This window comes from Nelusetta ayraudi, unplaced genomic scaffold (genome assembly GCF_046127955.1).
Source record: "Nelusetta ayraudi isolate G7.1 ecotype Tasmania unplaced genomic scaffold, CSIRO-AGI_Nayr_v1 ptg000225l, whole genome shotgun sequence".
NCBI lineage: Eukaryota > Metazoa > Chordata > Actinopteri > Tetraodontiformes > Monacanthidae > Nelusetta > Nelusetta ayraudi.
The window spans coordinates 251,094-272,072 of NW_027466274.1; the positions used below are offsets into that span (position 1 = coordinate 251,094).

At 48.0% G+C, this 20,979-nt stretch overlaps 3 protein-coding genes across 3 annotated transcripts; all 3 read right to left on the reverse strand.

Moving 5' to 3' along the window:
• Positions 1-2,580: 2,580 nt before the first annotated feature.
• On the reverse strand, positions 2,581-5,889 carry fam8a1a (family with sequence similarity 8 member A1a). The gene is made up of 5 exons (XM_076016383.1): positions 5,231-5,889; positions 4,833-4,953; positions 4,602-4,725; positions 3,885-4,024; positions 2,581-3,679 (listed from the first exon to the last, which is right to left on the reverse strand). Exons 1-5 carry the CDS (start codon positions 5,601-5,603, stop codon positions 3,535-3,537), a joined length of 903 nt encoding a protein of 300 aa, XP_075872498.1. The 5' UTR covers positions 5,604-5,889; the 3' UTR covers positions 2,581-3,534.
• A 10,691-nt stretch (positions 5,890-16,580) lies between these two features.
• On the reverse strand, positions 16,581-17,795 carry fabp4a (fatty acid binding protein 4a). The gene is made up of 4 exons (XM_076016384.1): positions 17,635-17,795; positions 17,183-17,358; positions 16,995-17,096; positions 16,581-16,803 (listed from the first exon to the last, which is right to left on the reverse strand). The coding sequence occupies exons 1-4, from the start codon at positions 17,705-17,707 to the stop codon at positions 16,750-16,752; spliced, it is 405 nt and encodes a 134-aa protein (XP_075872499.1). The 5' UTR covers positions 17,708-17,795; the 3' UTR covers positions 16,581-16,749.
• A 987-nt stretch (positions 17,796-18,782) lies between these two features.
• mrpl53 (mitochondrial ribosomal protein L53) lies at positions 18,783-20,464 on the reverse strand. Its single transcript, XM_076016382.1, has 3 exons — positions 20,159-20,464; positions 19,546-19,658; positions 18,783-18,974 (listed from the first exon to the last, which is right to left on the reverse strand). The coding sequence occupies exons 1-3, from the start codon at positions 20,251-20,253 to the stop codon at positions 18,856-18,858; spliced, it is 327 nt and encodes a 108-aa protein (XP_075872497.1). The 5' UTR covers positions 20,254-20,464; the 3' UTR covers positions 18,783-18,855.
• Between the last annotated feature and the right edge of the window lie 515 nt (positions 20,465-20,979).

Genomic DNA, 20,979 nt, shown 5'->3' on the forward strand with positions numbered 1-20,979 from the left:
AACTTGAGCCTTGCTGTTTACAGTAACGACTTGCCATTATGGTTCAATTTGGAAGGATTAGTCGGCAAGAAGTGGGGACAATAACTCGTGGTTTGGCATCAACAGCCTATCAAGTGACTGGAGAGCTGTTTGCAAGGAGGAGGAGGAGGAGGTTGACATCACGGCAGTTTTAGTTTTAGTTTACTCTGGGGGCCGACAGGCAAAGCACGAGGATCCCTGTGAACACACTTCACTTAGCCAGTTCATTTAGCAGCGGCAAAGACACACAACACCGGCTGGGACAGGATGAGACGACAGCATCTAGAGGATGGTTGTACTGAACCCTTTGCTTGGTGGCAGGAAATACAACTGTAGATATGAAGTTTTGACATGTCAGGTGATTGTGGGTTGACAGGCTATGTCTGCTGACCTCTAGTGGCCAGGGAACCTCTTGGAGCACATTCAAAGCAAGCAAAGTTTTAGTTTTCTAACGTTAAACCACAGGTTTGAAATCATTTTTCACTCACTTGAAAAAAGGAGAATGGCACCCGTGCCCCGGACATAGCGCCCCCAGCTGGCCTGCTATACAACTCTCTTGACTGACTGCCAGTACTTTGCTCGGCTTGGCCACCGCTTCCTCTTTCTTGCCCCAACTCTTTGCTCTTTGTGTGTGTGTGTGTGTGTGTGTGTGTGTGTGTGTGAGAGAGAGAGAGAGAGAGAGAGAGAGAGAGAGAGAGAGAGAGAGAGAGAGAGAGACAGAGAGCAAACAGAGAAAGCAGAGCTGAGCATGCAGGCCATCTCTTGTATAATAACCGGGAGCTTTAGCGAAGCTGGGTGAATTTTAATAGAGTTCTGCAGGGTATTCCATCGCCCCTGGTCCCACGACTCAAAGATCAGAGAGAATTTTCGAGCACGGTGTCCCTCAGCCTCCCCTTCTCATCCCCTTCTCATTCCTTCTCCCTCCCTCCCTCCCCGCACTCCTCTTCCTATTTTCAACTCCCTCCTCCCATCCTTTGCTTCCTCTTGGGCTTTTGTCTCTCGCTTAATCCCTCTCTGTGTCTCACACTTTGTGTTGGTTTCTCTTCTCACTCCGTCTCCCTGTGAAATTCGCATTAGAGCCACTCGAGGCGTAATTATTGCTAAGCCTCTCTCAGTTCCCCGGCGCCGAGAACAACTCATGACTCTCAGCACAATTTCTTCCTTTTTTTTTGCAACTGAAGGACAAAACGCCGTGATGAACTTTTAAAATCAGGGATAATGGGTGACAAAATGCTATGATACAGATTTTTTTTTTTTACTCTCCCCATTATGCCCTCATGCGCTGCCATCGTGCAGATTTTGCAGAGAGTAATTTTCTTACTCTTTTTTTCTTTTTTTGTTGCACTGCCTCAAAGCCTTTTAAAGAGGTTACTACTTCAAAAAGTCTTACAAGCTGCAAATTAATGGAGCTCGTTTCACAGTTTTAATGAAGGGACCATAACGCACATGTTCCGAGCTGATCCCTCGATTCCCCCGAAGGCCTGAGACTGCAGGAAGGCAGGATAGAGGAGGATTTCCAGGTGAGCAGGAAAGTGCAAATGACTTTAAAGGGCCAGACCTATCATTTTTAAAGGTAAGTTTTCTCTCTCTCTCGCTCTCTCTCTCTCTCGCTTTAAATCACGACTGTCAGCGGTATTGCAGCGAGACAGTTGGCGAGAGACTGGTGATAATTATTAATTCATAAGGATTAATGGTTGCTATTTAAAAACCCACCATTCTGACTGGGGAGCCAAACACTGCGTCCTCCTGCTGGGAGCCGAAGACAAAACAGGCCGCTGGCTAATCGAACATGACTTGGACCCCACAGCTCCTCTGGCAACATTTAAAGAGTTGCAGAAGAGCCCACAGAGGAAGGCGGTTCAGGGCTGAAAATACTTCAGTCAATTCAGAAGACTTGTTTGGTTTAAAAAAAAAACAAGGTGGTGGACTGTGCCTGCAGTCTGTGTGAGGACCCATCAGACAGAAAGACAATCATGAATATTTGACTTGGTGAAATACTGCAAATATCAGAGTATAGTTGTCAGTCGTTTAATTTCTCCAACAGTTCTTGATGTTTCTTGTACACTTTAACATGACTATAGTAATTGTTGCACACATAACAATACAAAAACCTATAGCGAGACAAAAAAATACTTGGAAGTAATTCCTGTAAATGTTTTCATATTCTTTATTTCTGTATTGTACTGAAATGGCTTTTTTTTTCTTCTTCTTCTTCTTTTGGAATACAAGCGTTGACGTTTCACCAAAATCACTTTTTCAAAGCATCCCAACACAGTCATCTCAATATGAGGCATTTTCCCAGGTGGGTTCAATCAAGTTTGTCAACAGTCAGCCTAATACTAGTTGACCCTGCCAGTCGTATCGCTCCTTTGGCTCCCCCATGTGGCAAAGAAACAATACAGCAATTTCAATTGCGGTTGACGATGCGTGATTTGTCTTTCATCTTGAATAAAATATCTTTTATTATTATACTTCGTCTGGCAAGAGTGTCAAAAACAATATGAATGTGACTCTGAAACATGCCATGGAAATGTGACAAAAGCACACAGCACCACTGCCAAGCAGACGTTTCCAGTCATGACTTTTAATCTCCAATACCAGAAGGTTCATCAGGTTGCATACCTCAACATCTGAAGGCGAGCAGTGGCATCTAACAATCAGTGCTCCTTCACTCGGTCCCCACAAAGCATCTTCAGAAATCGTTAAAATGCCAGCGCTTAATGAATGGCAGATTGGAGAACTGAGATAGTGATACGCAGCAGTCAGTGCAAAAACAGCCAGAAGCAGAACTGTGTGCAGAACTTTGTGTATCAAAGTTACATATTGAGCAAAACATCATGTCAGCAATGTTAAAAACAACAACAACAACAACAACAACAACAGCCCTGCACTCTAACAGTGTTCAGCCGTTATTCTTTTGCCTGTTTGCCTGCCGCACTGTGCAAAACATGCTCTGGACATGCGTGTGCAAAAAGACACTTTTGGATATCAGGCTGCAAACAGTGGGCTAAATATGCTGTTTTCTGTGGATGTGGGGGGGGGGGGGGGGGGGGGGGGGGCTTGACCATGCATGGCTGTCTCACTGCTAAGTTTCTCAAAACCAAGGTGTAAAAAGATGTGGAATGCAGGATGCAACAAAGCCTCCAAACCAGAAGAAAGAAGGAAGTGTGTGTAATGGACGGTCGAGTTGCCCCTCTAACCTTCTGACAAACAACTCACAAGTTGTGATGGAAAAAAAAGACACAAAAACAAATAATGACAACTGCAGAAATACAAAGAAAAGCACCTGATGTATTTTTTTTTTTTTGCAAAGATTAGAATTCATAATACTTCTGACGGTCGCGTCAAGGCTTCTTTTCCTCAATTTAAAGACTGTTAAAAAAATAAATGAAATCCTGCACCAACAGGATTCCCCAGCGTTCTCGGCCTGAACCTGAATGCGTCCACTGTTAGAGTGCAGTTTTTGAGTCTCACTTGTCAGCCAGACGAGGACCGCCTGCTACTGGCTGACAATCACTATCTGGCTCTTCTGCGCTGGACAACAATGGTGCCGGCCACGATGTCGTACACAGTCCTGTTGTGCTGGAAGAAGAGCAGCGTGATGAAGACGGGGAAGAGGAAGGCGATGGAGAAGTTCTTGTTGAGCGCCCGCACTGTAGACCTGTGCCGGAGGAGAAGAGAGGATGTATTAAGAAGACAACAAGTGGTCTTGCTTATTGCATTTTCTCCTCAGAACCTTTCCGAAACTTGAACAATCACACGAATAGAAACAAAGCAAATTTGAAATGGCAGCACAAGTTTTTAAAAAGGTGATTCATTGTCGTATTCTTTTTTCTTTTTTTGCATCATCATCCAAGTTCACTCACGCAGAGAGGGAGACGTTTGAGGCCGGAACCACAAGGACCCGGTTGGGTTGCACCAGAGTGGACGTATCGCACGTCACCACCCGCAGGCCCATCAGGAACTTCCCTGGTGTGGCGCCGCCAGCTCCCCAGATACATATTGTCTAATCAAACAGAAAATAGAAGAATTGTCTTAGTAACGCTTGCATTTTAAAACTGCGTGGGATCAGGGACGACTCAATCTATTCAACAACATTGCATCTTTCCGCAGAGAGAAAATGACCACAATCCCCATGTTCACAAACGCAGTCAAAGGTTAAGCGGTGGAAAGTACGACGTGGTCCTGGTGTGAGCCTGAGTGGAGGAGCCTGAATTCCCCAGAGGTGCTGCCCCCCGCTGGGGAAAGCAAACCACTGACACGCAACTTAAGCAGGGGGCAGGGGGCAGGGGACAGGGGGGGCGTCATCTTAGGCAACTCCAAGCACCACTTTGCATCATCACGGTCCTCTCTGGGAAATGAAAGGCACCCACTGTGCGTCCAATGGCGGCAGGAGCAATTCATTACATCTGCTGTCTAAGAAAACAGCTTTGAATCAGAGGTCACCCAAAGATTGAATAGCAAGAGGCAAGACTGTGAGCACCAACTTAGTCTTGTTTACATTTTCACTTTCACTACCCTACCAATATAAATAAATCACAACTCAAGCAAATCAACGGCAATTGGCCACCATGGAGACCCACCTCATAGGCGCACACCAGCACCCTGTAGACCAGAGCCACTGCCATCATCTTCTGCAGGTCTTCCATGGACGTGTTCTCGTCAATCTCCTCCACCACGAACTGGGTGATGAATTTGGCAATGTCCCTTTCGAGAGAGGGGAAACCCATTTGCTCAGATAGAACCTGAACTCTAGCTGCTGCTGCCACCCCCCTCCTGTCTTTATAAACAGATCCAGCCACAGCTGCACTCACTTCATGCCACTCAGATGCATGACCCACAGCACGATGGTGGCCTTCACACAGAACAGGATGAAGAAGTCCACCGTCTCAGCCAGGAACCTCTGCAGGGGGGAGGGGATGGTGTACTCCCGTCCTGAGATGTAGGGTTAAAAATACATATATATATATATATATATATATATATATATATATATATATATATATATATATATATATATATATATATATATTATAATCCAAATTTGAACATTTAAATGTCTTCATTTTACTCTCAAAGCAACTGTGTGATCAAGCCAACCGGAAGAGCTTCTCACTACACGGCTGTTGACTCAAACCTGCCCCCCCTCCCCCACCAGAACTCATGACTTGGCTTAAGGCAAAGCAAAACACACCCGGTACACACACCGTACCTGCCTGAACCGGGTTCCCGTTCTGCAGCTGCTGGGCCGTTCGAGCGTCGGTACCAGGAGTCGGTGTCGCAGCTGAGTTCTGCCCCGTGTGGGCAGAGAGAGCCGCCGGGTAGCTGTACCAGTTCCCCGCGTCGAAACCCGGCTGCCCGCCGCCTGAAGTGGGGGCGCCCGTCGTCTGCGTGGCTGTCCCCGGCGAAGGGAAGCCGCAGGGCGGCGGCAGCGCCGACAGAGCCAGCCAGCTCTGCCAGCTGGCGTAGCCCCAGTAATACTGCCAGATCCACTGCTGCAACTTCTCGCAGTACTCGGCCGTGGCGGTGCTCTTGGGGGGCTTGGCGTCGCTTTCCGGTTCGCCATTGCGCTTCTGGCCTGACATGACTAACGCCCCCCAGACACCGTACAACTGTTACGGACTTTAAAGCCAAATGTTTGCCTTTGATATCGTTGGAATTCCCTCTTTGCGCCGAGTCGCCGCCTCCCAGCAGCGGGACACAGTTAGCGCGGCTATCTAGCTTAGCTTGAGCTAAGTCTGTTAGTAAATACAGGGACTTCCGGGACTTCTCAACGCGAGAGGCCATTTTCTATGTCGCTGCAATTGGCAAATAAACCAGCCAACACATACGAAGAGTGACTACTGTATTCACATCTGGGAGACTGTCAATCTTTATACAAAGTGTATCGGCGACAAAGAGACAAGTTTTGCAAAAAAAAAAGAAAAAAAGAAAAAAAGAAAAGAAGTGACACCCCTGCTGTGATCGATGGTTTGATCCATTTAAAGGCGCTTCCTGCGCCTTTCACGGATACGTCAGCTGACAACATCACCAGTTTATCAGTATAATAGTGAGTAATTATGTTGCAATCTTAAGTTCTTTAAAAAAAGAAAAAAAAACCTACAATTTTGTGGAAGTTTTTGGAGATCATTCCAAACCGGACGTGACGTGACGTAAATAACAAATGTCCTCTTCTTATTGGAATTGTTGTGACACTGTCGTCACTTAATGAAAACTAAAACAGAAGACAGAACTGTGAGTCTTCAGGAACACTCAACTGAAGGAAAAATAAAATAAACACTTTCATTTTGTTATTTAAAAAAATATTATTATTATTATCAATTTTACATTTTCACGACTTTCAGTTGTTGAAAGTGCACGTTCAACTTATGGTATTAACCGATCGCATTCAAATACTGTAAGGCTGCTAAATGAAAAATATTATTACAAAAATATTACTCAAAAGTGCTCATTCACTCAGTCACACCAACAGATGGCAGCAGAGTTTTAGCTGCTGCAAACATTGCCACACGCTCTGCAAAAAGCAGCGGTGATTTGTATTATGGTCTTTTCTATGGTCTTAATCCGGGGTTTTACCCTTTATATTTTTAATGCACATATTGACACAGGTTATGACCACCACCGCATTCATCATCATTATTATCAACATGACCCCTGGTGTTAGCAAAATGAATGGCGTTGCTGTCAATCAGCAATGTCCAGGGAAGGCCTGCTGACTGGGGGGGGGGGGGGGGGGGAGAGAATTCTTCACAACGTGTCCTGATGTCATCTGTGCATGGGTGCACAATGATTAAAAAAAAAAAAAAAAAAAAAACGAGGTTCTGGCACATGCCTTGGCTGTCCCTCCCATCACACACACACACACACACACACACACACACACAACCTCTGTGGTGTTGGTTGGGTGGGTGGGGAGGGAGGGAACGTGTCATTGAGGTCAAAGCCTCAAATCAAATAAAAAACAACTTTAATTCAAAGGCTCTGCAGCTGGACAGTCGCTTCATAAGAACCATCGATGAATGCCTTTTTTTTTTCTCCCTCTGATGCACACATGCTGTCTCCTTCGTCATCACTCATCCTCACTACTTCAACTTTCCCCAAACATGCAGGAACTCCACACGTATGCGTCTACACCTTATCTGGCATAACACCTCATTTAACTGAAGCTCTTCTCTGATTGCTAAAGAAAAAAAAAATGCCTGGTATGTTGTTGGTGGTGCTCTGCATGTGTGTGTGGTTGGTTGTGTTTGTGTGTGTGTGTGTGTGTGTGTGTATTTGCTGACTGTGCTGGCCGCGATGCGTGTGCTAGGTGTTAGGTCGGCCAGTTCTAAATGATTGTGCCGGCCCCAGTGAATGGATCCAGTGAGGCGGACGGCAATTCGACCCCAATGAGCGTGATCCCCGTCGACAGGGGCCATACGATGACTGCGCCCAAAAGTAATCAGGCCAAAATAAAAGCCACGTCCGGCAAACGCTGACCCCCATAGAACCCGGCAACCTGCTGGGATTAATGCAACAGAGGTGTGTGTGTGTGTGTGTGTGTGTGTGTGTGTGTGTGTGTGTGCTTGCCCACGTGTGTGTGTAGAGTAGGTGTGACCGTGGAAAGTAACTGGGTGGCTTTAAAGGCCACACCACGCAATATTGACTTTCCTGATTTTGTCCGACAATAAAATGCTTCTCTCAAAAGTCCGTCCTTCGCCTCGTTTTGTACGGACAGTGTGTGCTGTCGCAAAAGTCTCACTGGTGTCGCTCCCAGGTTGCTAACGTCACACCCAGCCAAGTGTTGGCTCCACCCTCTGTTGGTGTCCCCTTCTCAACGTGTAGAAGGCCCATTAAAGCATCAGTTTTGCCAGGAGGCTGCAAACAGAGGGCTAAATTTGCTGTATTCTGCATAGGTTTTATGGGTAATTAATCCCATGGGGCTGCTTCACCAGAGGAGTATAATAAAGATGTGAAATTGTATCTAACACACACTATATATGTATTATATGTAATATATAATATACATAATAAAATGCAGCAGCATATTTAGTTTGGATAATACCAGCCACTAAAAATCTAATAGCACCGTGAGATTGAGTTTACATTGGTTATCTTGTTCATAAAATCTGACAGTGATAAAAAAAGAAAATGAAGGAAGAAATATCAGTTGTCATTTCTGCTAATATTGTATAGTAATTACCTGGTTTCCCTGTTATTTTCCTGCGCTCACTGTTTATTCGCTGCCTGAACAGGAACCTTCTCTTATTCTTTGTTGTCACTGCATTATCACACACAGTGTATGACACAACACAGTCTGTCTGTGTCTGTCTGAACCGTCTGTTCAGCACCAAAGCTCCTTTTTTTTTTTTTTTTTTTGCTCTTTTGCAAGTGTCAAGTTTACTTTGGTGAAGCCAAACTGGAACACGATGCTGCTGTCACAGCCCCACGAGGTGAAGAGCTCGAACCTTTTGCGAGGGTTAGCGCACCACCGCTGCTATAGGCAACACAACCGTTGCACTGGGTTTGCTGTGCAAATCGCAACCCCATCTGCACACTGCGCACCGCGCAGCGCTGTGCACATCAACTCTCGCGTGAAGCAATGTTTGCCTCGTTTTGCAGACTTCAAAAAAAAAAAATCGATGCTGTCTATTTGCAGTGGCTCTCTGCGATCTGGACACGGGCCAGCTTACATAAAGTCACGGCCGATAACGGCTCCGCATCGAGGGTCTGAGCTCACAGCCAAAGTCTGTCCCAAAGAACAGAAGATGAAGAGCGGGGGAGGGGGCGGAGCAAACGTTAAACTTATCTTTCTCAGGTTTTTAGGCCCCGTGCAGATTTGGCTTCGGCCCGCTGCCTTGCACAGCCAAGCACCGGCTCAATCTCCCAGAGGTGGCAGCAGGCTGAGAGACTCAAGGAGGTCGCAGGTCGCAGGTCGCAGGAGTCAGTCTCAGCATTTATCAGCCTCGTCTGGAGAATTTAGGGAGTCGCCAGCGCCTGCTGCTCAGCTGAGGGAGTAGCAGGGCCTGTTTTGTCATGTGATTTGAGTCAATTTTGCTGCCATTGCGATGTGTAATTCCGCTGCTTAGCTGAAATGGGAGTACTAGGGCAGGCAGCTAATGGGATTATCCGTCTTATTTCAAAGATTATATAATATTTCAATTTTTTTTTTTTCCTTCTGTGAATTGTGAACATGGATGGGTTTTTTTTTTCCTCCTCCCAAATGAACACGCTTCCTGTATTAAATGCACCGTTGAAAGAAAGGTCACGCAACAAAACGGAAATGTAACTGGAGTAAAAACACAAAGAGGAAGGGGAGCAGAAAAAGGCGAGCTGGAGAGTTTGCTGAGGCAGCAGCAGCAAACTGGGAGCGCGGCACTCGCTACCTTTGGCCCAGTAAAACAGAAAAAATCCCTCTGAGAGTCGGTAAGAACCAATTAAGTGAATTATGTCTGCCTCCCCTGAACCCTGACAGGAACACCCAAGGGGCGAGCGAGACTTCTCTCTCCCACCGTCCTCTTCCTCTCCATCTCCTCTCTCGACTTCACCCATAATCCACTTTGTTTCCTGCACCTCTGGCGTCTCTGGAGCTGCTGAAAGCTTTGCCTCCCAGAATGAGAGCAGTCCCTCCACTCACTTCCTTTGCTTGGGCCACCTTTCAGAGAGTGAGCTATTCTGGAAACAGGCCTCTTGTGATGTCACAAAGGGTACCTAACGCTGTCTCTCCCAGGTGTAGTGACCACACCCACAGTTGGACGTTGGTGTCGGTCTTGTTTTCGTCCCAGTTATTCCAAAAATGTGGACCAGTCCAACCAGGCGTCAGTCATAAGCAGGAGGCTGTAAACAGAGGGCTAAGTCTGCCGTTTTCAGCAGATGCGTGACCTCATTTGGATAAACGATGGTGTGAAGTTTCACAGCGTCACACTTGAAGCCGTGAAACGCTGACCCTCGCTCACATGCTTCACTTTTTCCTTCTGCTTTCACAGAGAGAGCCGACCAACGGCGTCGTGTCGTGAGGATCAGAACCCGCAGACTTGTAGCGGGAAGTTGCACTGTGTTTGTGTTGCCGCCACTGACGAGGTAAAGGTCAGCTGGTGATTGATAGCGTCCCTTTCCCTCTTACCTTCATGCAGCCTGCCCAAGTGTATTGTAGGGCGGGGGAAGTGCACGTCGCCTTCGGCACGTCTCGATGTCAGGCTGAATTTCCTGACCACCCATTGTTTTCTTTATCAAAAGTTTCCCCAGACTGAGGCAGGTCTGTCTGATCCCTGTCTGCTACACACATCCCTGCATGTATGTACAGCTCAGTGTCAAATCACAGCCTCCCCTGCCCCCCCGCCCAAAAAAAAAAAACAGTCTTGGATGATTGTGGTCCAGGCTGTAAATAATCTCTGAAGAAATCTCTTCTACACAGTTCTTACTAACTGCAACTGAAGGTCACTGTTATTGCCTTTTATCACATCATCACAATCCCTGACGTATCTATGCTACAGGAAAACAGTGCAAGAGTCTGTTTATGCAAAGAGTGAGGGAGAAGGTGGAAGTATAGAAGCAGCAGGAGAAGCAGGAGAAGAAGAAGAAGAAGAAGAAGAAGAAGAAGAAGAAGAAGAAGAAGAAGAGGTCTCTTCAATCTCGTCTCCTCGTGGTTCTGTGCCGCATGCATACCAAAACAAACCCGCTCCCTGCACATCCACTCATCTCAGGGCAACCTGTGGTGACACGCGGCAACGTGTGGCATTGCTGTGTCCTCACAATCCTGAACAAGTGGAACCCTGCAGGGCACCGCCGTGTGAGAAGAGAGCGGCGCGTGTTTGGGTGGGTCTAACGGGTCAAGGAGAAGTGCTCCGACACTGTTGTGGCTGCGCAGGAAGTTGGCTTATCAACGTCTTCCTCAGTGTTTTGCGTTGCTCCGTGTCGTGGTAGGCTGGTGTGTTGGTGGAGCCGAGCGAGGGGGAGCGTCAGTAGAAGGTGGCTAGAACCTCCTGTGATGTCTACAGAAAGCAAGTTGCATTTGATTAGGTTCCATTTGAGAAATGCCCGCATTTCCCACTTTCCATGAAGCCTTCCTTCCACCCCCCCACCCCCCCACCCACAGAAGTTCCCGCCGGCCGTGCTCACGCTGCGGCGGCCAGAAAATAAAGCGCTCCGCGTGCTTCCAGAGTCAGCGAGTTCTCCCAGAGGGCCGAGCGCTTGATGTGTGAACAAACGGAGGTCCAGAGTATTGCACTGTTTTCTTTTCTTCGCCCCTTCCCGACCCCCCACCGGGCTCAACATACACACACGGTTCCATAACCATCATCCCATTCAGATTATAGATCACATGTCCCGTCGTGCAATGGGAGGAGGGGGAGGGGAGAAGGGTGGTGAGGAAAATCCTGACAATGTGACGACCGGCAATGAAAACTTCCTGATCTTTAAAACGCTCTTTTTGAACATACATGTCCATACATAGGGGCCAACAATGTGCTCTGTATGGGCTCGGCGGGAGACCATTGTGCTCCATCTGCTTTGTACAGCTCCCCTCTTTAAAGACTTCCAGCATCCTTCCGCCAGGCCGTCCAGTTGCCCCACGGCTCCCCAGACGCGGCCGGGGCAGGAACTCCTGCCTGGAGAACGAGAATTCTTTGTGGGGTCCCAAAAGGTTTAAAAAGTGTTTTCCCCGTATATGGTTTCCAGAAATACTCGGAAGTATTTTGAGCGCTGGTCGGAGGAGCTGCGGCGCTCAACATCTTTTGTGTCCAGATTTAACGCAGGTTTGTCTTGACTGGCTGCTGGGTTCTCTCTCCACATTCTTCAGCCCAACCTGTGACCTCTAATCTCTCCATGGAGCCGAGGGGGGAACTCCGGATTCCCCCCACCCCCCACCCCCCACAATTTTTCTGAAGTTTTGATGAAGTTATTAATCGCGCTAATCCGGCCTTGGATAAGTGTAGCGGTGCTGTTTCACTCCAGACACCCTGCCGGGAGTTCCAGTCATCACAGAACATTCTGCCTCCGTCGGTGCTCTGCGACTCCGGTTGATAAAAGCAGGATTCTGAGTGTCCTGGCCCGAGCAGAGAAGGTTCCCCCTGCCGTCTCCAGAGGGCCCGGGGGGGGGCGGCGACATGGTTCCTCTCAGCTCCAGGTTGCTCTGGAGACGGATGTCAGGTCGGCTCCTCCCTTCACAGATTCCCTTGCAAAAAGCAATGCTTTGTTAAACGTTGGGCGAAGCCGACGCCACGCTCGGAATGTGCTCTTTGTGATGTCACAAAGTGCTGGTTTTGAAATGTTGCGCAAAAACCAATGTCTTCACACTGACGACGTCAACCGGAATTTGAAGGGATTCATTATGGAAGTGGCTATCGCGCACTTTATCCGGTGGCCCCTAGTGGTACTGCAGCTACGGGAATATCCCTGCCGCCGCCGAGAGTAGCAGTACCATAACAACGGGCTGCAACAACCAGTAATTGCACACAAGGTCGTGCAGGACTTTTTGTTTTTCTGTGTGCTTAATGCACAGCCATGCTAGAGGGTGTAAACAGTCTCTGACATTAACTGGAAGCCTCAGGGTGGACTGGGAACTCCATTTGCACCTGGGTCTGGATGAAAGAGACGACATTGCTTGAGCATCCAGTAGTTCATTTTTCAATGAGTGCATGTGAGGTTTGTCACTGGTGGTGAGAAGCAGACAAACTCCCCTCAGGTCACTTTAATCGGCCGCCTTATCGCAGCCACATTCCTCTGGCTGTGGAAATTTCTCATCCCCTGCAAAACGCAATCATCCTCTTTTTTCTTCTTCTTGCGCTTCCCGTCAGCAAAACCCAAATTCTCCCCTCCTTCCTCACCGATTAGATTGTTGTGACTGCAGTTTACAGCCCCAGACGCTGCGATTTGCACATCCTGCCCGGTCACTCAGCGTGGGCCTCAGCTCAGCATCACACAAAGAGCATCTGAGCAGCCGTGGCCTTGACACGAGTTTCCTCGGACATCGTGACAAACAGACCGGGCTGAGGCAATCTATAAAAGCAGGTGTCGGGTTAGAAGGGATGAGTGCGCTGTGATTTATTTTGGTTCGGGTCACATGTTTTAATGGGCTGCGAGGTCTTTTAAGGCGGTGGGGTGCGGGCCGGGTGAAGTCCGGGACAAGCGGAGGAAGGGTGTCGACGCCGCGGCCTCGAGTGGAGCTTTCCAGATGTTGTGCAAAGGATGTGGGTCCATTCTTTTTCTTAAGGCCAAGAAGACGCTCTGTCTCAGCGCGCCCGAGAAAGACCCCCAGTGTCAACAAGACACCTTTTGTCTGCGAGGCATCGCACACAAGACATATACGCAAACACGTACACAAACAGGCTGAGGAGCGGCTAACGAGCGGAGGGAGGAAGCGTCACCGAGTCGCTTCCTGCGGGGGGGGGCCATCAACGTTGCAGACGTGCGTGTAACATTTACAGCCGCCTTCCTTCCAATCCTCTGGGAGTATTTCCCACACATCTCTCATGAAAGAGCTCCTGTCAGTCACATCCAGGTCGCTGTGGATCAAGACGTCCCGGTTCTTTTCCACCTCTCAAAGAATAAATCAAAACATAGGATTCTGTTCATGTGGGCCGAGCTGCTGCTATGGACGAAAAGGCATTTTAAACACTTCCTTCTTATTGCATGGCCTGGCCCAAACATACTGCACCTCTGCAACTACTGGTTAGAACACCTTAAAGTCTTATATTTGTTGTATTTGAGGCCTACCCTCAGGGCCTAACCGAGCCCAGGCGCCGGAGCAGGCACCTCATTGGAGACCAAAATCTATCATGGGATATGTAGACAACATGCACTTTGCTTTAATCATTAAAGCAAAAAAGGTTCATTTTCCATTGACATTAAAGTCTAATGTCAATAGAAAATGAAGAAGAAGAAGAAGAATACCTTTATTGATCCCACGATGGGGAAATGTGCAGGGTTACAGCAGCAAAAAGAAAAGGCTATGGTGCAAAAAAAATCAAGAAATATACTAACGAAGGATATAGACGAAAGTAAAATATTCCCAGGTATAAACAGAGAATACAGAGCAAGATATATACACATGAAACAGTTGAATTTACATGCGCTCTCCCAGTTATTTAGTGCAGTTGTACAGCCTGATGGCTGCAGGCAGCAATGACTTGCGGTAGCCCTCCTTCTTGCACTGCGGGTGCAGCTGAAGGAGCTGCTCAGGCTCTCCACAGTGTGGTGCAGGGGGTGGGAGGTGTTGTCCATGATGGATGTCAGCTCGGCCAACATCCTTCTGTCCGCCACCTCCTGGATGGAGTCCAATGGACAGTCCAGGACAGAGCTGGCTGTCCTGTCCCGGACCAAAGCATTCCACCAACAAACGTGTCTTTAAAGCTCCACAGTATTCAGCTCTTTATTGAAATGACTCTCAAAACACTGAAAAAGAATGGATGTTCTATTACTTACTTACTATTAACGTTATTTCCTCAAGTTTCGGAGGGCCGGATTAAAAAGCTTAGCAGGCCGCATATGGCCCCCGGGCCATAGTTTGCAATGCCTGGCGTATCCGGTGACAAATACACCGTCCCCTCCCCACCACTGGTCCTGCCAGACCCCCTTTGTTTTCCTCTGTCTACTCCAGTCTGTCAACCCTGCGCACTCAGGAACCTCCAGCCGTCAGACTCCTTCCTGGAGTCTCTCCTGACGTGCACTGGGAAAGCTCGCAGCCCTTTTCCCCTCCGGTGGAAACACCGTCTCTCCTGTCCTGTTTGGCCTGGGCCTGGTCAACGTTGTTGTTCCAGATGCTCCCACCTGGTCGGTCTTTGGGCTTTTGCAGCCTGTGAAACTGTCATATAGAATCCTATATGCGCTCGCGCTTGGTCCTGAAGTTGTTTTGGTACGATTAGGAAGCAAAAGTGACGCGTGACAATAAAAACAGCGAGGTGCAGATCCGCCCGGCGCCCCGCCGGTGTCCAAACAGGGCGACGAGGGGGAATCCTGCAGATCACAAGCGCTGCACCTGTAAGTCGATCTGCGCCAGATGTGATCTGTTTTCCTCGGGGCTGTGAGAAAATTCTGCTCTGAGAGGTTGTTATGTGTGGCGGGGCGCCCTGAGCAGAGCGCAGCCGTCAGAGGCTCTCGCGAGTTTCTTAGAAAGAAATGAATTTTAAGGCAACTGCTGAAAGCACCGCATCATTTATTTGCAAAAACCTCCCGGCATGATACAGAAGAATTCAACTTCAACTTCTTGGTCTCGCTCCACTTTTTCAGAAGCTGTGTTTCAGCAGGAGGCTGTCAACACGGGGCTAAGTCTATATTGTTTTCCTGTTGTTGTCCAGCTACCATTCTGACGCTAAGTGTTGCTGGTGAGCTCATACAACATCCTTCACTTCACAACTTCCAACTTTGCAACCAAAAGCCAATCAACTACTAAACAAACATAACAAAAAAGACTAATGCATACACACACAGACACACACACACACACGCACACACACACACACACACACACACACACACACACACACACACACGCACACACACACACACACACACACACACACACACACACACAGCCATCTTGGCTCCTTTCACTTTATCGGCCAACCGTTACATAAAGCTTGAGAGATGTCCCGCCAGCCAAACTCCAGACTGGTGACCTTCGCCTCTACCGATGTCCTCATCCACTTGGCTTCTGGCCAGACAGATCTGCAGCTCCTCCACCTCCACCTCCACCTCCACCTCCACCGGCGTCAGACTGAGACCAGGACGTTTGGGGGAGGGGGACCCACCTGCTCCGGCTATTAGCTCCAATCAGTGTTACCCTCCTCTTTTCCTGTCATGGAAAAGTAGCTGCACACACACACACACACACACACACACTCTATACACAGTTGACCAGCGGCCAAAGGGTGGGGACAAACACTTGATGCTTTTCAGAGTCTCCATGTGCGTACAGCTGCTCAGTAGACGTGTGCTGGGAAATGTTTGACCCCTGAAAAGCATCGAGAGAAGCGCAGGAGGAGGAAGAGGGAGAGGACGGAGAGGAGGGGAGATTTCCTCGCCGACCCCTCCGCAGGACGCTTCCAAAACATCTTCAAACACAAGCGTGAAGGGTTGACATTCCTCCGAGACCGCCTGCCAACACGCCACCGCCATATATCAGCGCAGCGTCTGGCACTGTCACTCTTTGACCTTTCACCTGCCAGGATGCGCTCGTAACGTCCATCTGCCCAGAACAAGGCTGCACGGAGGATGAGTTCAGAGCCGGAGTAGCCGGGATAACATGAGTTCAAGTGGGGAGAGTTTTCCAAAGCCTGGGAACAAGCGGCGGAGGGAACCAGGAAACCATCCTGTCACATCAGACTGGCCTTAGATTATCTTTCTTTCATTTATTTTTTCTTCTTTGAAGGAGCGACATTCCTCGCAGCACCCCGCTACTTGGAATCCTGGGAGGAATGTTGTAATTGACCGGAGGGATTTAATCCTTTGAAGAAGGGGGGGGGGGGCGGAAAAAAAACCCTCACTTTCCCGACATTAAAGAAAAAACTCACTGAGACACTTTTTTTGAGGGGGTGGAAACAAATTGCCATTTTTATTCAAATCACCACAAGTCCAAATGAAAGTGAGTGTGTTGTGTTGTGGAGCAGAGTCAAAATAATGAATGAAAACACACAAGTAAGGAAATAAAAGATAGTGGAAGCAAAAAAAAAAAAAAAAAATTACAGGTCATTCGTTTTTTGGTGTTGCGCTCATTGAACTGAGCCTGGCAATCCAGCAACGGAGGAGGGGGCCTCCTTAAGACTCCCTGACATACGTCCTGACCGCCACCACGTCTCCCATGATGCATTTCTGTCGGGGAGAAGGCAGAGGAGGGGGGGTGAGAGGTTAAGCCGAGAAGCAGAGGCAAAACAGTGAGAATGACAACGAGAATACATTTATTTCCAGCGCTCCTCCACGACGATTGCTGAAGGGAGTCGCTTTAATTTTCCTTTGCACATTTTTTTTTTGAAAGGCCTGCAGTCTGCAGCACGAGTGCTCACCGCTATTAGTTTCCCATCGGAGATCTCCCGCTCAATGTTGGTCTCTTTGCCGTCCCAGCACTGTTTCTGCACCATTTTGCCGTTTTCCAGCGTCACCACAGTCTGCAGAGGAGAGACAAACATTTAGTGGAGTCCACCTCACTTCCACTGCATCCCGGTGCGCTTGTGACATGTGCAATGACACCGACCCTGGTCTTCCTGTCGTCGGCCGTGGTCTCGTCGAAAGGCTCGTTGAGCTTGAACCTGATCTCGGTGGTCTTGAACGTGCTCTGGGTCTTCATGCACACGGTGCCCTGCTCGTCCAGGGACACCACCAGGTTGGGCTTGGTCCTGTTGCCCACCTGGCGGGTGGCAAAGCCCACACCTGCACGGAGAGGAGAGGGAGGGGAGCGGCCATGCAGGGCGGGGCCATGAGAGAAAAGCGTTAAAAAAAAACAAAAACAAAACAAAACCCTAAAAACCTGTCACGCGCCTAACAAGGTAGAAAATGCGACATTCTGGAAAAAAAAAAAAAAAAAAAAAAATTCTTAATATGTACAGGAAGATTTAAAGTGTATTTTATGATAAAGAAAAATAAAAAAATATATATCATATAAATAAGTCCTAAAATAAATCAAATAGTCCACTTAATGGCTCCTACCGATGGCTTTCATGTAGTCGTCAAAGTTCTCGCTGGAAATCATCTTCCACGTCCCGACAAACTTCTCGACCATGTTTGCAGAACGTGCGGGTGTTTATCCTCAACAACAACAACGACGACGACGACCTGCCGGAGGCTCAGGGTTCGGTCTCCTCCGCTGTGGGAACAGAGTCCGTTTAAAAGGGAGCAGCGCGGCGTGCGGCCGAGCGCCGCGAGCCAATCGCAGGGCGTCCCGTCACGCGGTCGAGTTCTGGACCCACCTCACCCCACCCGCCCGCCCATCATCCTAACCCTAAACCCAAACCCCCACCCCCCGCGCGCCCGAAATAACGGAGCTGAAATGCTGGTGGAACGTGGAGTCCTGCTCCCGCTGTCGATCGCGGGGTTTTAGATGGAAAGTTCACTGGAAAGCAATTTTTTTTTTTGTCACCCCAAAGTAAATAAATGCCCATTTAACTTTTTGTTTTCTTCATTATCGTTTGTATTTAGAGCACTACTATTAAATCTGCTCATTCTAGGGGGGGAAACAGGACAAACATAACTATTCAGCATGATTGTGGATATTGTTTCTCCTCTCTGATAAAAACATTCCTGGTGGTTAAAACTCAGGAGTTGGCCCTTTCAGCCGGGTTGCCAGGTTTGCACGAAATCCCCCTTTTGTTTCGAACCGCTGCTCATTTCATTCAATCTTCTGCAAGCCGCAGTCATGCATGCAATGCACACAATCGTAAATGATTTGCACGCTCTATTAATGAACAGTTATCAGATAATAGTTAATCAATTAAAGGCACAATTGAGGGTTGTTGAAAAGCGAAGCGCCCCGCTCGGTTGCTTCATAAGGGATTACGAACCTTCACCGCTGTATTCATGTTCAATTTATTATTAACACAACCGATCCATGAAAGCAAATAAATAATTTAAGCTGGAGTTGCTAGGCGTCTGTGGAGGATGCCGCTTGCATTTAAGGGCGTCAATCCATTATATTTACCACACTTATATCATGGCCCATCTGAAACGCATTCCAAACAGACGAAAGCAGATCATTAAAGTCAGCAGTGTTGATAAAAATCGAAAAGATTGCAAAGCTAACTGGTCCTCTTTTGCCGCAAACCACGCACACGTCAGAGATTTAAACCAAGAGCAACATGTTTATATGAAAGCTTTTATTATAAATTACATGTGGGACAAACACTTCATTCATACAGACAGAAGCAGCACACTCTATTTCTTCTCTGCAGGTTTCCCCTGAGGATCCTTTGCCATGCACCTGGACTGAAAGGCGCCCATCATCTCCTGGCTGCTCAGCTTCTCCCCCTTCATCACCAGCCTCTCTCCGTCGACTGTCGTGGTGGAAACACCGTGAGGTTATGACAGCATCATCATCGTCATCATCATCATCATCTACACAGTATATAGGCACAAAAGTTGAAAAGCAAGTGGAGACACGGTGGGATAAATCTGCTGGGTAAACTCCCTCAGCTTGTTGCTCTAGTCCAGGTGTGGGCAAACTACGGCCCAGGGGCCATACATGGCCCGTTAATCTTTTTATTCCGGCCCGCCAAACTTGGAAGAAATTATATTAATGGTAAGTAGGTAATAAATTAGCTGTATTTCTTCCATTCTTTCCAGCGTTCTACGAGTGATTTCAATAAAGAGGTGAATACTGTGGGCCGTCAAAGACAGATTTTGTTGGAACTTGGCTTTGGTTCGACATTAAGGCACGTGTTTACTGTATATCCCACAATGTATTTTCTTTCTCCTTGAGGTGGGTCACCAAAACACTCCATCCATCTGCTCCTGCTCCGGCTCCCTTTGTCAAATTTTAGAACCCATTGCGGCCCGCCAGTCCAAACGCTTGCCCACCCCCTGCTCAAGTGGCACACACACACAGTGTTGAGATGCTCTTCTTACCGTACGTGATGTCTACGACCGGCGTAGACTTGTCGTGTTTGACCACAGTCACCACCTCGCAGTTCATGTTGGTCGCTCTGGCCTTCTCTGAGCCCACCACGGCCAGGAACTCCCTGTGCGGGGCGAGAGAGGAGCGTTTAAAAAAGGTCCCAAATGCATTGTGCAAAGTACACGTTAGATAGTGTGACAGCATGACGATGCTCTCAGCGAACACTACAGGACCGAGAAAATGTCTTTTTGTCGCTCCAATTTACGGAAGGGCTGCCCTCAACCCCTCGGGAGTGTCATGAACACCCAGAACAACCGTCTTGTCGTTAGACCGAGGCCGATTCGCTAAGGATGATGGGTAATGGAGTCTACAGAGAACAAGGACGCTAAAATAGAACTCTATTTTCACGATTTAACATTTAATGGGCTAAAACTATCTGCAAAAACGTCTCGGCTCGTAGTTAATCGTGTTGGGCCAGAGCACCGTGGTAGTTTGCCGATAATAACACAACACCCTGACAAAACATCCACCTCTCCCCTGAAAGCGCTGGCATTTGTGTCGCGACTGCAAAAAAAAACAAAAGAAAACAACAACATACAGACGATCAGAAAGAGCGATTCATACCGTGTGGACCGGACGTTGGGCTCAAACGGGGAGAAATGGACCGCGATTCTCTTGACAGCCTTCAGAACCACGGCCGCCTTACTGGGAGCCGCCATGTTTCCTGCTGTGACCTCGGTGGCTGCTGTGACGTAGGGCGACGCTGCCTCGTCCTGACCGCTAGAGGGAAGCAGAGTATAAGGAAGTCATCGACGTAAACCGGCAAAGTTAGACTCGTCATCGTCCAGGTGGATTTAAGCAGCACCTGAAAGGTGCCACGAGCCGCAGCGGCAGCGGCGATGACTCATCACACCTGTGTTTACTTTCAGTCGCAAGTGAAATCAGGCGACCCTGCAGCTGCCTGTTTTTAAACATTTCTTCCGAAAAGAAACACACAGTGTGAATGTTTGCAGTTGGTCACCTATTATTACTGGAGTTAAACCCTCCTCTGAGGTGTAAATGATACAATGACTCGTGCAGAACCTGGTTCTTAAGTTTAAACTTGTCATGTGTTGCAAAAACACAACACTATACTCTAATACTGTCGATGCAAACCTGAGAATAAAGGCCGACCTTATTGACTTGGTGATACATTTTCACTTCCGTGCTCATTGGTCACTTGCGTGGTGTATTTATAGCTGCCACTCGATTTTTCAGAGCGTGACTATATTAAATACGCCACTCTCAATTTCACTCACAACTCACCTTCAGATTATCACTCGACTGACTGTACACCTATTTCCTGAATGTAATGTGACAGTTGCCCAGATGAAGCGAGGGCCTCTAATTTTAGACAAACAGCTGAAAGCATTTCCTATTGAAACCCCCAACACACACACACACAC